Source organism: Podarcis liolepis, assembly GCF_965112155.1.
Source record: "Podarcis liolepis genome assembly, chromosome: 10".
NCBI classification, from domain to species: Eukaryota; Metazoa; Chordata; class Lepidosauria; order Squamata; family Lacertidae; genus Podarcis; species Podarcis liolepis.
In genome coordinates this window covers 12,513,587-12,527,174 of record NC_139562.1, presented here as the reverse complement: position 1 = coordinate 12,527,174, position 13,588 = coordinate 12,513,587, and the positions used below count along the sequence as shown (strand labels likewise).

The 13,588-nt window shown below is 45.6% G+C and overlaps 1 protein-coding gene across 16 annotated transcripts in view; it reads left to right on the top strand.

Moving 5' to 3' along the window:
• ABCC9 (ATP binding cassette subfamily C member 9) overlaps positions 1-13,088 on the top strand; it is a 93,541-nt gene extending 80,453 nt beyond the window's left edge. For 9 of the 16 annotated variants that reach the window (XM_083460922.1, XM_083460933.1, XM_083460926.1 and 6 more), the window contains 8 exons: positions 706-836; positions 1,474-1,552; positions 4,091-4,199; positions 5,790-5,893; positions 6,563-6,696; positions 8,424-8,486; positions 10,018-10,182; positions 12,767-13,088. In XM_083460922.1, coding sequence (XP_083317048.1) covers positions 706-836; positions 1,474-1,552; positions 4,091-4,199; positions 5,790-5,893; positions 6,563-6,696; positions 8,424-8,486; positions 10,018-10,155 — 758 coding nt within the window. In that variant the 3' untranslated portion in view covers positions 10,156-10,182; positions 12,767-13,088. The remainder of the gene's footprint in view (positions 1-705; positions 837-1,473; positions 1,553-4,090; positions 4,200-5,789; positions 5,894-6,562; positions 6,697-8,423; positions 8,487-10,017; positions 10,183-12,766) is intronic. The other 7 variants (XM_083460935.1, XM_083460923.1, XM_083460934.1 and 4 more) reach the window with 1 other exon arrangement.
• The last annotated feature ends 500 nt before the right edge of the window (positions 13,089-13,588 follow it).

The window sequence follows — 13,588 nt, the reverse complement described above, 5'->3', positions numbered from 1 at the left end:
CACGCCCCCAGAGCCAGCCGATTGGCTGGCCAGGAGGTGATGCGGCCGGGAATCCCCCCAAGCACACGTGACGCCCGTAACTCCACCTCCTCCGAAGGGCGGAAGTGGCTTTCTCCTTCCCCAGAGGGTAGGACCCAAACTAACGGCTTCAAGTTACAAGAAAGGAGATTCTGACTAAACATCAGAACTTTCTGACAGTAAGAGCTGTTCGACAGTGGAATTGTCTCCCCTGGGAGGTTGTGGACTCTCCCTCCTTGGAAGTTTGGAAGCAGAGGTTGGATGGCCATCTGTCATGGATGCTTTAGTTGAGATTCCTGCATTGCCCCATGGAGTTGGACCAGATGACCCCAGGGGCCCTTCCATCTCTATATTCTATGATTCTAAATCAGCATCATGGTAGACCTACTGAAATAAAGCCTATTGATTTTAGTTGGTTTTCTTTGACTATGACTTGGATATCACCTAACGTATGCAGTCTTAACACTGCCCTTCTATCTTAAGATGAAACATAACGGAGTCAATAGCCTCTAATCCAGTTGGAGGCTCTTTGGTTGTATCTTTTGCTCATCTTTCACTTAGATGAATGTCTTTATCTTGCACATGCATACAAGCCAGAGAGCAAAACAATATTGCACTTGCATGCTAACTGATCGCATAGATAAGGCTTCCAAGCACTGACGGTCAACGACTTCATTCGTTTTCCAGATACTTCTCAGGTCCCCAAAGACTGGCCGCAAGAAGGAGAAATCAAGATTGAAAATCTGTGCGTCCGATATGAAAACAACCTGAAGCCGGTTCTCAAGCACGTCAAAGCTTACATCAAACCAGGCCAGAAGGTTTCATAAATTTATTATTTATTAATTTATTATACCACCTTTCACCCAAGGATCTCAGGGCAGTTTACAGTATTCAGACTTAAATAATTTTACTCTCTTTCTTACCATAAAGTTAATGAAGGATGACCATTGTCACAGATGTGAGATATATATATGTGTGTATATATATATATGTGTGTGTGGTGTGTGTGTGTGTGTGTGTGTATGCCAATTTTAAATAGGTCCAAACCCTACCGGTAGCTAACACCAGGAATTAAATCCATCCAACCAATTCTTTTCTTGAATAGGAATATACTTAACTTGGCCTATTGCTGTATACTGGCCAAGTGTGGTTCATAATTCATTCAGTTCAAACAAGTCTTGAAAAAATTGGATTACCTTCCAAACTTTGATGGAACTTTAATGAATTTAATTTAACACTACCCCATATCTGTCTCTTGCCGAGTGTCCACAACCGCTCCACTGCCAAATCTCAGCTTAAAACTCAATGTGCCTGAAGTGTTTCTCCATCTCAGGTAGTTAAAGAAAAAACATCATGGTCTTTTTTGCGGAGGGGTGTGTGGATTTGCTCGCTGTGGTCTCCTCCCCAATCCTCCATCGATGCTCAAGAAAAGCCACAACGAACCTTCTCTTTCAGGTTGGGATTTGCGGTCGCACAGGCAGCGGAAAATCATCGTTGTCCTTGGCCTTCTTCAGAATGGTAGACATATTTGATGGTGAGTACTTGGTCACTTCTTAGTATAGGTTTGTGCCACCTGTGAATTACCAAACCAAATGCAACTAAGCAGCCATAGAACTTTAGAATTGGAAGGGAACCTGAGGGTCATCTAGTCCAATCCCCTGCAGTGGACCATAGTTAGGTAAAGGTAAAGAGACCCCTGACCATTTGGTCCAGTTGGTCCATTTGATCCAGTATCACTCCCTGCCTATTCCAAGGGCAGGGAACCTGTTGGGGGGGGGGAAGAACCCTAGATGTTGTTGGACTCTTAACTCCCATCAGCCCCAGCCAGCATGACCAATAGCTAGAGATGAAGGAAGCTGCAATCTAGCAACATCTGGAGGCGCTCAGGTACCCCATCCCTAACCTAGCCTATTTTAACGCCTCACCTTTACTGCCTGAAATATACTCTGAGTCCTGTAGTAATTTCATGCTCTTTATTGCAGCTTGTAAAACAGTGATTGAATTTCCCCCCAAACTTCAGGCTTTTATATACATTATTTACACAATGAGTCCCGTCTGATTGGCTGATTCTGCTTCCCTCCTGGAGCCTGATTGGTCTTTTCCTGCAGGCCAATCAGTTGCTGCATTCTAGGATCCTACCAGCCTAATAGGCTGATAAACTTCTTCCTGGAGCCTGATTGGTCTTCTCCTGCAAGCCAATCAGTTGTTGCATTCTAGGATCCTACTTGCCTATTGTTCTAGGTTCCAGGGTTAGTACATAACACTGCCACTAAGCATTTGTTCTGAGCATTTGTCTCCTCTCCTTGCAGCTGAAGGCTTATGCAGCCAATCATCTAAAAGGAAGAGCCAAAATGCAAAAGGGCCATATCCTATTTCATGGCTGAGTTAGATCAGCCTCCCATAGTGACAGCTACATTAGGTGCTGCTTTTTCTCTGCCCCCGTGTCCAACACGTCGTAAATTATCCCTTCAGTAGCGTCGTTAATCATGCGCCGCGGAATCAAAATATTTCCTTTATGGGAAGAACAAAAGAGAATGGGAGAAAGAGGGGGGAGGGAACAAAGGAGTGAGGGTCAGTCAATAATTCTCCGTCAGGCTGTGTTGGATCAGTAAAGGGTAGGTGCTTCTATAGGCTGACCAAGAATCTGGACCCAGAGGTGACCCACACATTTTGCTGCTCTTCCTTAGGGCCACTCCCCACACCGGTATGTTCATTTAGGGCTGATGGATAGCTGTGTTTGGTCTAGCAGAGCTTAGCTGAAGATTTAAGAAGCAAGCTAGTTGATCAGAAAAGACCTTGTATTGCAGGCTCATGAGTCATGATATTATGACTCTAAAAAGTACACTCTTTCAAGTGCAAGCAACGGAATACATTTGGGCTACTTCAGTGCCTTGCGGTATTCAGCGTTGTTGATTCTCACCACGTTCCCAGCCAACCTGTTTGCTGCCTCCTCCTATTCAGTGCCCCTATTACTGGTTAATTAATGAACTGCTGCTTTATATTTCAACCGCTCTTATACACCTTTCACTTGGGCTTAGGGTTCAAACTACCGCACTTACATCAGAAAGGACAAAAGGAATGGAGATGAAAGTGTATGCAGTTCCAGGGATTGTGTTTGAACTTGAGAGTGATGAATCTATGAAGCAGCAGCGTCAGGGAAGATCTGTGTTCTAAACTCTGCCTTGGTAAAACCCAGCTAGCAGCACCCCCTCACTCTAGAGCGGACTCTTTCCTAGCTTGGTGTCTCTCCAAATGCTTTGGACTCCAACTCCCATGAGCCCCAACCAGCATGCCAAATGGTGGTTGTAGTCCAAAATGTTTGGGGGAAGGCTATTGTATAGTCTGAGACAGAACAGAAGATGAGGCCCATGCAGGTGCAGTAACTAGCCCAAGATAACTTTAGCGGTCAAGTGACAGCAGCTCGTCCTACACTTGAGTAGGATCCTGACAGAGACACATGCCCAACTGGCATGTTCTCTCCGTCCTGGTCATTCGTTCAGGAGCTTCAAAAGCTTTCTTCTGCCCGAACATCACAGCGACTGATGCCAACCGACACCAGCACACTTAGGGATCCGCAGAGTTTGCGCAGTTGCGTAACAGACCTCAGCAACTCAGCATTTTGGCTAATCTACTTTATTTACATACAAACATATACAGAGCATTGCAACATGGCTCCTTCTTTCTCTAGCATCAGACAGCAAAGAGAAAAAGAACAAATAGTCCCATTTCACGGAACACAGTAACACAAACATACTGTCTCCGTCACTTCCCACTTTGTGGAGTCAAAACATATACCGTCATGTGATAGGCAAAAATCCCATGACTGCAATCATGGAGCAGGAATTCTAACATCGAGTATATTGCTTCAAAACATGATTAACACCAAGCCTGCTGCATCGCCCACTCCCCCCGCTCATTCCTCTGAGTAGGACCCTAGACCTCTGTCCCCAAAGCATTGCCCTATGACCCAACAGACATTTGGGGTTGTTTCAAGGTTCCTTTCTGCCTTTCTGTAGGCTTTATTTACATCACTGAGCACCTCACCTGTTGTGTTTTCTGTTGTTCCAAACAGGCAAGATTGTTATCGATGGGATCGACATTTCAAAGATACCCCTGGATATGTTGCGCTCGAGGCTATCCATAATCCTGCAGGATCCCATATTATTCAGTGGTTCCATTCGGTAAGCTCAAACGCCTCCTCTTGCAGTTCCCTTGGCTGGTGAGCTGCGGTGTTGCTGTGCGCCCAGAATTTTGCATAGTGGGGATTTCAGAGAATGTTGGCGCAATCTTTGGGTGGGACTCATCTGAGTCTTCCCCAAGCACAGCTTGGGCAGCTGTTGCCTTTGAACCTTTTCACTTGTGGATTTGACCACCAAACAGGCATGCATAAAGCACAGTTGCAAACCAGCTCAGAATTGCTTGGAACATACCACTCAGGCCCTGAATCAGGTTACCTAATACTCAAAAGTTCACCCACGTGGTGATGCTCAGTGAGAAAGCAAAGGCTATCCATCTATTTCAGGCCAGTCCTATTAACTGGAACTGTGCTCCTTAAATCAGGAAGTGTTCCCCATATGCACACGCCTATGATTCTGAGTCTCCTATTGTGACTCACTTTCCTCAGAGACTGTGACAGACTGATGGAACATTGGTTATGGTCAACTTGGAGATATTTACATCTGCCTAAATGCTGTTGGTCGAGATGGGAGAGGATGTCCCAAAGTCAGGTTCTCACAACCAATATACCTGAAGGACCAGTGTACCTGAAGGAGCGTCTCCACCCCCATCGCTCTGCCCGGACACTGAGGTCCAGTGCTGAGGGCCTTCTGGCGGTTCCCTCGCTGCGAGAAGCCAAGTTACAGGGAACCAGGCAGAGGGCCTTCTTGGTAGTGGCACCTACCCTGTGAATGCCCTCCCACCAAATGTCAAAGAGAAAAACAACTACCAGATTTTTAGAGGACATCTGAAGGCATCCCCGTTTAGGGAAGCTTTTAATGTTTAATAGGTTATTGTATTTTAATATTCCATTGGAAGCCGCCTAGAGTGGCTGGAGAAACCCAGCCAGATGGGTGGGGTATAAATAAATTATTATTATTATTATTATTATTACCTGAAAAAGAGGCAATGCACATACTTTTGTAAACTAATAAAATATTTAATAAAAAATATTAAAAAGAAAACAATAACAGCAACAAATGTATAATGAACAAAATCTGTGCCAAATACAAATTATTTGGGCGGGGGTTAGAATTTGGTTCTCTGGGCACAAAATATGTTTATTTTGTTGGAGAATATGAATGATCTTGTGTCATACTCTCCACATTGATATATGTTCCCAGACTGGCATAGGGCAGGAGGAAGAGAGGCTAGCCCCCACTGCTACCCCACTGCAACAGATAGGAAATGTCTGATGGCTTTGGATACGTTTACATTGGGCTTCAGGTTTGCTTGTGTCTTTCCCTGCTTTCTCTCCCACTCTGCTGATTCTCTCGCTCTGGGAAGAATGTGCCATGTGAAAGAGGAGATTCAAATAAAAAGGGAACTAGTATATGGTCTAAAGTCACATGAGGCCACCACTTTGCTGAAGCTAAGCAGGTCTGGGTCTGGAACCACATTATCACACATCCAGATCTATGACGGAAGAACAACAGGATAGAAGTGTAACAAAATAAGCATGTGCTCACTGAACGGATGAGCAGTCCAGCCAAGATTTAACTAGGCAATGTATCCAGCAACAAACTCTGAGCATTTCTACATCTCCTTTTCTTTAGCTTTAATTTGGATCCAGAGTGCAAATGTACGGATGATACGCTTTGGGAAGCTCTGGAGATTGCCCAGTTGAAGAACATGGTCAAGTCATTGCCAGGAGGTCTAGGTGTGTATATCCGGGGCAGATGCAATACTAGTTTGCCCCTATCAACACATGTGATTAAAAACAAGAGTCTAGCCTGCAATGGAATCATTTGGCTGCTTGATGTTTCTGAGAGCCATTCCACAAGTTATGTTGGCAACAACTCTGGGTTTGTGGTCAGGTGCACACTTGATGAGGAGCTGCACCCAATCCTGCCCCTCTGCGTGATCCATGTGCCTGCAGTCTTTTGGTTGTCCTATTCACACATTACTTTTTTGGGTGTACACTTTCAAAAATCTGCCCCACCTAGAGTGCATTGCAGTAGTCCAAGCGGGAGATAACCAGAGCCTGCACCACTCTGGCGAGACAGTCTGTGGTCAGGTAAGGTCTCAGCTGGTGTACCAGATGGAGCTGGTAGACAGCCGCCCTAGACACAGAATTAACCTGCGCCTCCATGGACAGCTGTAAGTCCAAAATGGCCCCAGGGCTGTGTTCCTGGTGCTTTAGGACAGATATTATGGAGAAAGAGAATTGCATGCCATTGATGTACCAATGGCACCTTGCTCCAACACTCCTCCTTACTGATCCCTGTGGAATCCCATAGCCTGCTGACAAGAGGCTTTCCTGGGGATAAATAGCAGCTGGAGACAGGTGTAGAAATTCTAATTATTGCCTCCTCGTCCTCCCATCCAGATGCTATAGTAACTGAAGGAGGCGAGAACTTCAGCGTAGGCCAGCGGCAGCTCTTCTGCTTGGCTAGAGCCTTTGTACGCAAGAGCAGCATCCTCATCATGGACGAAGCCACAGCATCCATCGACATGGCCACAGTGAGTAAACCACTGCCCTCCTGTTTGTGTTTTTCTTAAGAAAAAGGGAACCAATTTCACGCCACGGGCTGCATCGCTTTCTGGACAGACATCTGCAGCCAACATGCCAATTGTGGATGGCACTAGACAAAAGTAGGAAGAGCAAGGAATGTAATTTATTTATTTTTACCTTCAGCCAAGACTGAAGAAGACGATCCTGTTCACCTAGTTCCACCCATTCAGAGGACTTTCTTCTTCGGTTTACATCAGGGGTGGGGAACCCTTTTCACCTTGAGGACCACATTCTTTTCTGAAGTAGCTTCTGAGGGCCACATGCCAGAGGTGGACAGGGCCAGAGGGGAATGTGGGCAGATAAGCAAATGTACCTTGTACCTTCACACACCAGGCTAGCTTCACATTCACACTCTATCTCCCATCCAGGCAAGCAAGATTCATGATCATTGTTCAAGGACACATTGCAGCCAGGCAAAAACACTCATGTCGGGTGCCAAGCATCACGGGTGAGGGGTGTGACCTGAGGGAAAAGGGTGTGGCTGAGAAGGAGGACCATGCCTGGGGACCGTTCTGTGGTCTAGGCAGAGAAGCTTGCAGGGCTACATTTGATCCCCACACCTTAGGTTCCCCACCCCAGCACTACCCCAAACCACAAACAACTGACACATTTTTGTTCCTCCATGTTCACGTAGTAGATCATGGAACCATTCCATAACAATATGCAAAACTCAGACCAATCTGCTCAAGAGTCAGGTGCTGAACCATTACAGTGGAGGTCTTACCACCACTTTGTACAGAATGCCTTCCAGGGCAGAAGTGGTATTTTGCCCTGATGACCTCATAACCCAATTAGAGGATCTATCTCCCAAAGAGCTTGGTCAGGGAAAGTCCAGCCCCTGAATGGGAGATGTTGGACATGGGTGCTTTAGGAAATGTGGGGAGGGAGAAAATCTTGTTTCATTGTCTCACTGGGTTCCTTACATTCCTCTGTTTTAATGGAATCTGTGGTTCCTAAGCATTTTTTTTCTAGGTGGGACTGTTATGGAGACTTTATCTTTGGCAACACACCTTTGATTCCAACATCCAGTGCTTTCCCCCCTAAAACAAATATTTAGGGGTACTCTCATTTTGACTCAAGAAAATCACCATTTTATAGTTCAAATTGGGAAAAATAAATACAGTGGTACCTCTACTTACGTTCACCTTGAGTTACATATCCTTTGGGATACATGCGCGGCAAACCAGGAAGTATTTTCCTGGGTTTCGCCATGTGCACATGCACAGAAGTGCTCTATGTGTCGTGCACATGCGCAGAAGTGCTAAACCACACCATGAGCATGTGCAGAAGCGGCACCTCTGGATACGCACACCTCAGGATCTGATCGGAGCTCCGAAACAGATCCTGTGTGCAATTGGAGGTACCACAGTACAGTAAATGGGCAAAAGTACAAAGATTTACAAAATGTTTAGGGGTCTACGTACCCCCAGAAAAAGAGCACTGCCAACATCTAATCCAAGCCACATTTATGCAGGCAGTGAGTGGGTGCTCAATGGTGATGCATATGTACGGGTGATTGGGTGAATTTTACAGGTCAGGTTTACTCAATATTTAACCACAAGCCATGCAAGACCCAGACCCAGGAGCTTCTGTAGGTGTGGTCATGTGAAAAGCTTACTGTGCAGAGCTCCACTCCTGTGGTCATTACATGACTGTTGCATCTCTCCTTTGCTAGGAGAACATTTTGCAGAAGGTTGTGATGACTGCCTTCGCTGATCGCACAGTGGTGACGATAGCTGTAAGTACGCCGTTCCACAGTGGACCTCCTTTCCGCATTTCCCCAGCAGATGATAAACTTGGTCTGCTGGAAACAATGTCCTGAAACACCACATGCAGAAGCAAAAAGAAGCTCACCATCGGCTTACATTCACCTCTCCTGCCCCTCTTCAATCTCTGTTTCATATGTAAAGACAAGCCAGGCTTCTCAGAAAGCACAACTAAACCCCGCAGAAGTCTTCCTCCATCCCTTCTGAAGACTTCTGTGTACTTTCGAAAAATCCTGGCTTGTGTCTATGTCCAAACACGAGATAGAGGTTTAAAACAAACTCTGGTCATTTATTTATTTTTTAAAGCAAGCTGACTTCAAACCATGGTTTATGAAGCTGGCCTGTTTCACTAACAAAGGTTTGTTGTAAACCATGACTTCTGCCTCATACACAAAGACAAGACAGGATACTATGAAAGTGAAAACAAAAGCATTGAGAATCCTTCAACCAACCATGTAGGAGGAGGTGAAGGGAGAAGCGTATGAGCCCAAGTCCTTTGGGGGCCTTTTTTCCAGTTTATGCGTGTAGTGCTTAACCATGGTTTTGGGTTACATTCAAATATTGCCAGTATTAGATGAAATCCCAACTTGAAAGTACTCTAGAATTTTGAGAGGGATCGAAATCCATACAAGGAGACCTTTCCCATCTAGGAAATGGCAGATCCTGGGTGCAGATGTGTGATGATGATGATGATGATGATAATTTATTACTTATAGCCTGTCCATCTAATGGGTTTCCCCAGCCACTCTGGGAAGCTTCCAACAAGAGATAAAAAATAAAAAATAAAACATCCATCATTAAAAACTTCCCTAAACAGGGCTGCCTTCAGATGTCTTCTAAACATCAGATAGTTGTTTATTTCTTTGACATCTGATGGGAGGGTGTTCCACAGGGCGGGTGCTACCACCGAGAAGGCCCTCTTCCTGGTTCCCTGTAACTTCGCTTCGAGCAGGGAGGGAACCACCAGAAGGCCCTCAGAGCTGGACCTCAGTGTCCGGGCAGAACGATGGGGGTGGAGATGCTCCTTCAGGTATACTGGACCAAGGCCATTTAGGGCTTTAAAGGTCAGGACCAAGACTTTGAATCACCTGTGACAGGGCTTTTTTTCAGCTGGAATGTACCAGAACTCAGTTCCAGCCCCTCTTGGGTGGGTGCCATTGCCATTGTAAGAGAACGAGGGAAGTGTTCATGCGGAGTTCTGGCTTCGCTTTGTCACTGAATTTGGAACAACCTAAATGAGGCATTATGGCGTGTATTTGGGACAATAATACCCATCCACTCAACAGAAGGAGGTAATTGTGGGAATGAATAAGTACTGCTTTAGTGGGTTCTTATATAGATCACCATGCTGATTTCAATCCTGGCATATTTACTTTACATGCTCCTCTCCTTTCAATAAAGATCTCTGTCTGTATTTATTCTAAGCTTTCCTGTTCTTTGCATGGCATTCCCTTTCTGTTACTTTCCCTTTCCTTTCCTTTCCTTTCCTTTTCTTCCTTCCAGCACCGGGTCTCTCAGATCCTAGATGCAGACCTCGTCTTAGTCTTGTCCGAAGGCGATCTCGTCGAGTGTGACGCGGCAGCCAACCTGCTCCTCAAAGAGGGAGGCCTTTTCACCACTTTGGTGAAGACAAACAAATAGATACCCAGGATTCCGGAAAGATTTTCGGTATTCATTCACTCAGTCCTGTATGGTCCCGTTCTTCATTCAGTCTCTGAACAGTCAATCATGATAGTGTTGGCGGGGGGTCTGGGGCATTCTGACACTTGAGATCCAAAGGTTTTTACAGTAGGGCAGAATTTATTCCTGTATTAAACGTGGAGGCCTGCTTCACTCTTCCAAAACAAAGAGAGAGATGCAGGCATATTTTCTAGAATAGCTGCTACAACCAAGCCCTAAATAGTGTGAGGGCTGCCCACCTAGGAAACACCACTTTCTCCCATATGAAGTTAACCCCACCACTATTCTGAAATTTGAGATCAGATAATGAGGCCCTTCTGCAGGTGCCAACATTTATGAATTACACCCATGCAAATCAGAAGAACCTTTTATTATGTAATTGCTCTACAGAGCTTTGGAACACCAAAGACAATTAGCTCTTCTCACTTTTTTCATTCTTTAGCAAGCAAGCCAAGAGAGTCCTTTTCCTTTGAGCGTGTGAGGAATGATTGCTCTACTACAACTAGGTCTATTACAGTTTATTTTAACAGTGCTTTGTGCCTTTTTGTTATTTTTGTTTTGAATTTGTAGCATACAAATTTTAGATACCTTTGAGGTGAGTTGTAGGTGTTTTGTGTGTGTGTGTGTGTGTGTGTGTGTGTGTGTGTGTGTGTGTTTTAAAGAAAAGCAGCCTATGAATTTAATTATATGTGCAAACAGATAACTCACCATCCAAGTGTGGATTCTTACGTAACAAAAGAAGTCGGTCATCGTTGTCCAGGGAGGGGTGTATCAACAAGCTTGGGGGAACCCCAAGATTTAAAGAAATTAAAAAAGGAACTTCAGAGGAAAGACTCTAAGGGGGCAGGACGCAAAGCCCAAACAAAACAGCCCAAAGAGGACTGAGCAGAGACTGTGAAGTATCTATGGCAAAGAGAAGGGGTGGAAAACAAGGGGAGGGTTGGAATGGAGTATCCCAAAACAGGGCTGGCTGGCTGGCTGGCTGGCTGGCTTGAACCCTGAAGAGGAACACTCTGCTCTGCAACTGAGATGTCTCAGTTGGTAGACCATGAGACCCTCAATCTCAGTCGTGGGTTTGAGCCCCATGTTGACTGGAAGATCCTTGCATTGCAGGAGGTAGGACTACGTGACCCCTGTGGTCCCTTCCAAGTCTACAACTCTATGATTTTGTAGCAATTCCCACTACAGGGTATTCCAGCATTCTCCTTTGGGACTTGGAGATGGGATCCTGCATTCTGCAAGGCAGTGTCAATGTGTCGGGAATTTCCCTGCACCAGTCAGCTATATATCCCCAAAGAATCACAATGTGCTCTTTACTCATTCCCTTGGAATGATGCCTTAGGTATACATCTTCCTTTCTTTTTTTCTAAAAAAAGGTACTGTATTTTTCTGTGTATAAGACGCCCCCATGTATAAGACGACCCCTATCTTTTTAAACCCAAAATTAAGAAATTAAGTTGTTTAGCTTTTGGAGGTGGGTGGGGGTGGTCACTTCTGCCAATTGCTCACCCACCTGCCTGCCACTGCCGATCACACACCTCGCTGCAGCCGCCAATTGTCTGCCCTCTCGCCGCCACCAACAGCCCACCCACTTGCTGCAGCCACCAATCGCCTGTCCAATTGCCGCAGCCGCAGCCAATCGCCAGCAGGCCTTGCCACAGCCACCAATCACCCACCCAATCACCGCTGCCAATCTCCTGCTTGCTGCTGCCATTAATTCACCATCCGTATATAACAGGCTTCCTCAGCCTCGGCCCTCCAGATGTTTTGAGACTACAATTCCCATCATCCCTGACCACTGGTCCTGCTAGCTAGGGATCATGGGAGTTGTAGGCCAAAAACACCTGGAGGGCTGAGGTTGAGGAAGCCTGGTGTATAATATGACACCCAATTTTTGCCTATTTTTTTTAAAGCAAAAAGCATCATCTTATACAGTGGTGCCCCGCAAGACGAATGCCTCGCAAGACGGAAAACTCGCTAGACGAAAGAGTTTTCCGTTTTGGAGGTGCTTCGCAAAACGAATTTCCTATGGGCTTGCTTCGCAAGACGACAATGTCTTGCGAGTTCCTGCTGGCTCCCCCCCCCCCTTTTTCTAAGCTGCTAAGCCGCTTATCAGCTGATCCGATCAGCAGATAAGCCGCTAAAAGCCGCTAAAAGCCGCTAATAGCGCTAATAGCGCTAATCCGCTAATCCGTCAATGGGCTTGCTTCGCAAGATGAAAAAACCGCTAGACGAAGAGAATCACAGAACGGATTCTTTTCGTCTTGCGAGGCACCACTGTACATGAAAAAATACGGTAGTTTCTGACTCGGTCTGCAGCAAGCCCTCTCTTCAAACCCCTGCTCAGCTTTTGCTGTTGTGGCTGCTGCTGGTCCACAGGTTACACACACTCTTAAATCCTTAACATGTGGCTCAGCCCCAATGCATTTTAGCTGTGCATAAGGAACAGAGTGTGGGGTCTTCCACCAGGCTGCTTGCAAATAATAATGCTGGTCCAATAATTGTACGAACTTGGATCTAGAGGATGCCTGGTAGGGAAATGAAATAATTTAGATATGTCTTTTAATTGTAGCACCGGGTCCACACCATCCTGACTGCAGACCTGGTCATTGTGATGAAGCGAGGGGTCATTTTGGAATACGACACCCCCGAGAATCTGCTGGCTCAGGAAGACGGCATCTTTGCATCCTTTGTTCGGGCCGACATGTGAAAGGGCTGGGGGGAAATGCATGCCATTGGCTTTTCTAATGCCTGACTTTTCATATATGTATATTTTCTATACACTGTAGCATCACTGCAGACTTTGCCAAGGATTTTTGCATCTGCCTAATTTTTATAAAACCGAAACCTGTTATGTACGCTGACTTCAGTGCAATAAATTCTTCTTCACCAAACGCTAGGCAATCCTCCCTTGTATTTCCTTAGCAATTTGATCCCTTGGCATGGAGAGTTGGCAATTTCTTGGAGTACTCTGAGTTGAAATGTTCCCCTTTTTTGGTGCGTGAAAGGATTTACAGCACTGGGAATGGTAGCTGAATTCCTGGGTGGACTTTGCAGATGGAAAACGGTCCCAATCATTTTCCTTTGGGGGAAGAAGAGAATGGATAGGTAAAATCCAGATAAACGCAGTTATTGCCAACTTCTCTTTTAAATGGATAATAATAATAATTTATTATTTATACCCCACCCATCTGGCGGGGTTTCCCCAGCCACTCTGGGCAGCTCCCGACAGAATATTAAAAACATGATAAACATTAAAAACTTCCCTAAACAGGGCTGCCTTCAGATGTCTTCTAAAAGTCAGATAGTTGTTTATTTCCTTGACATCTGATGGGAGGAAACCGCCAGAAGGTCCTCGGAGCTGGACTTCAGTGTCTGGGCTGAATGATGGGGG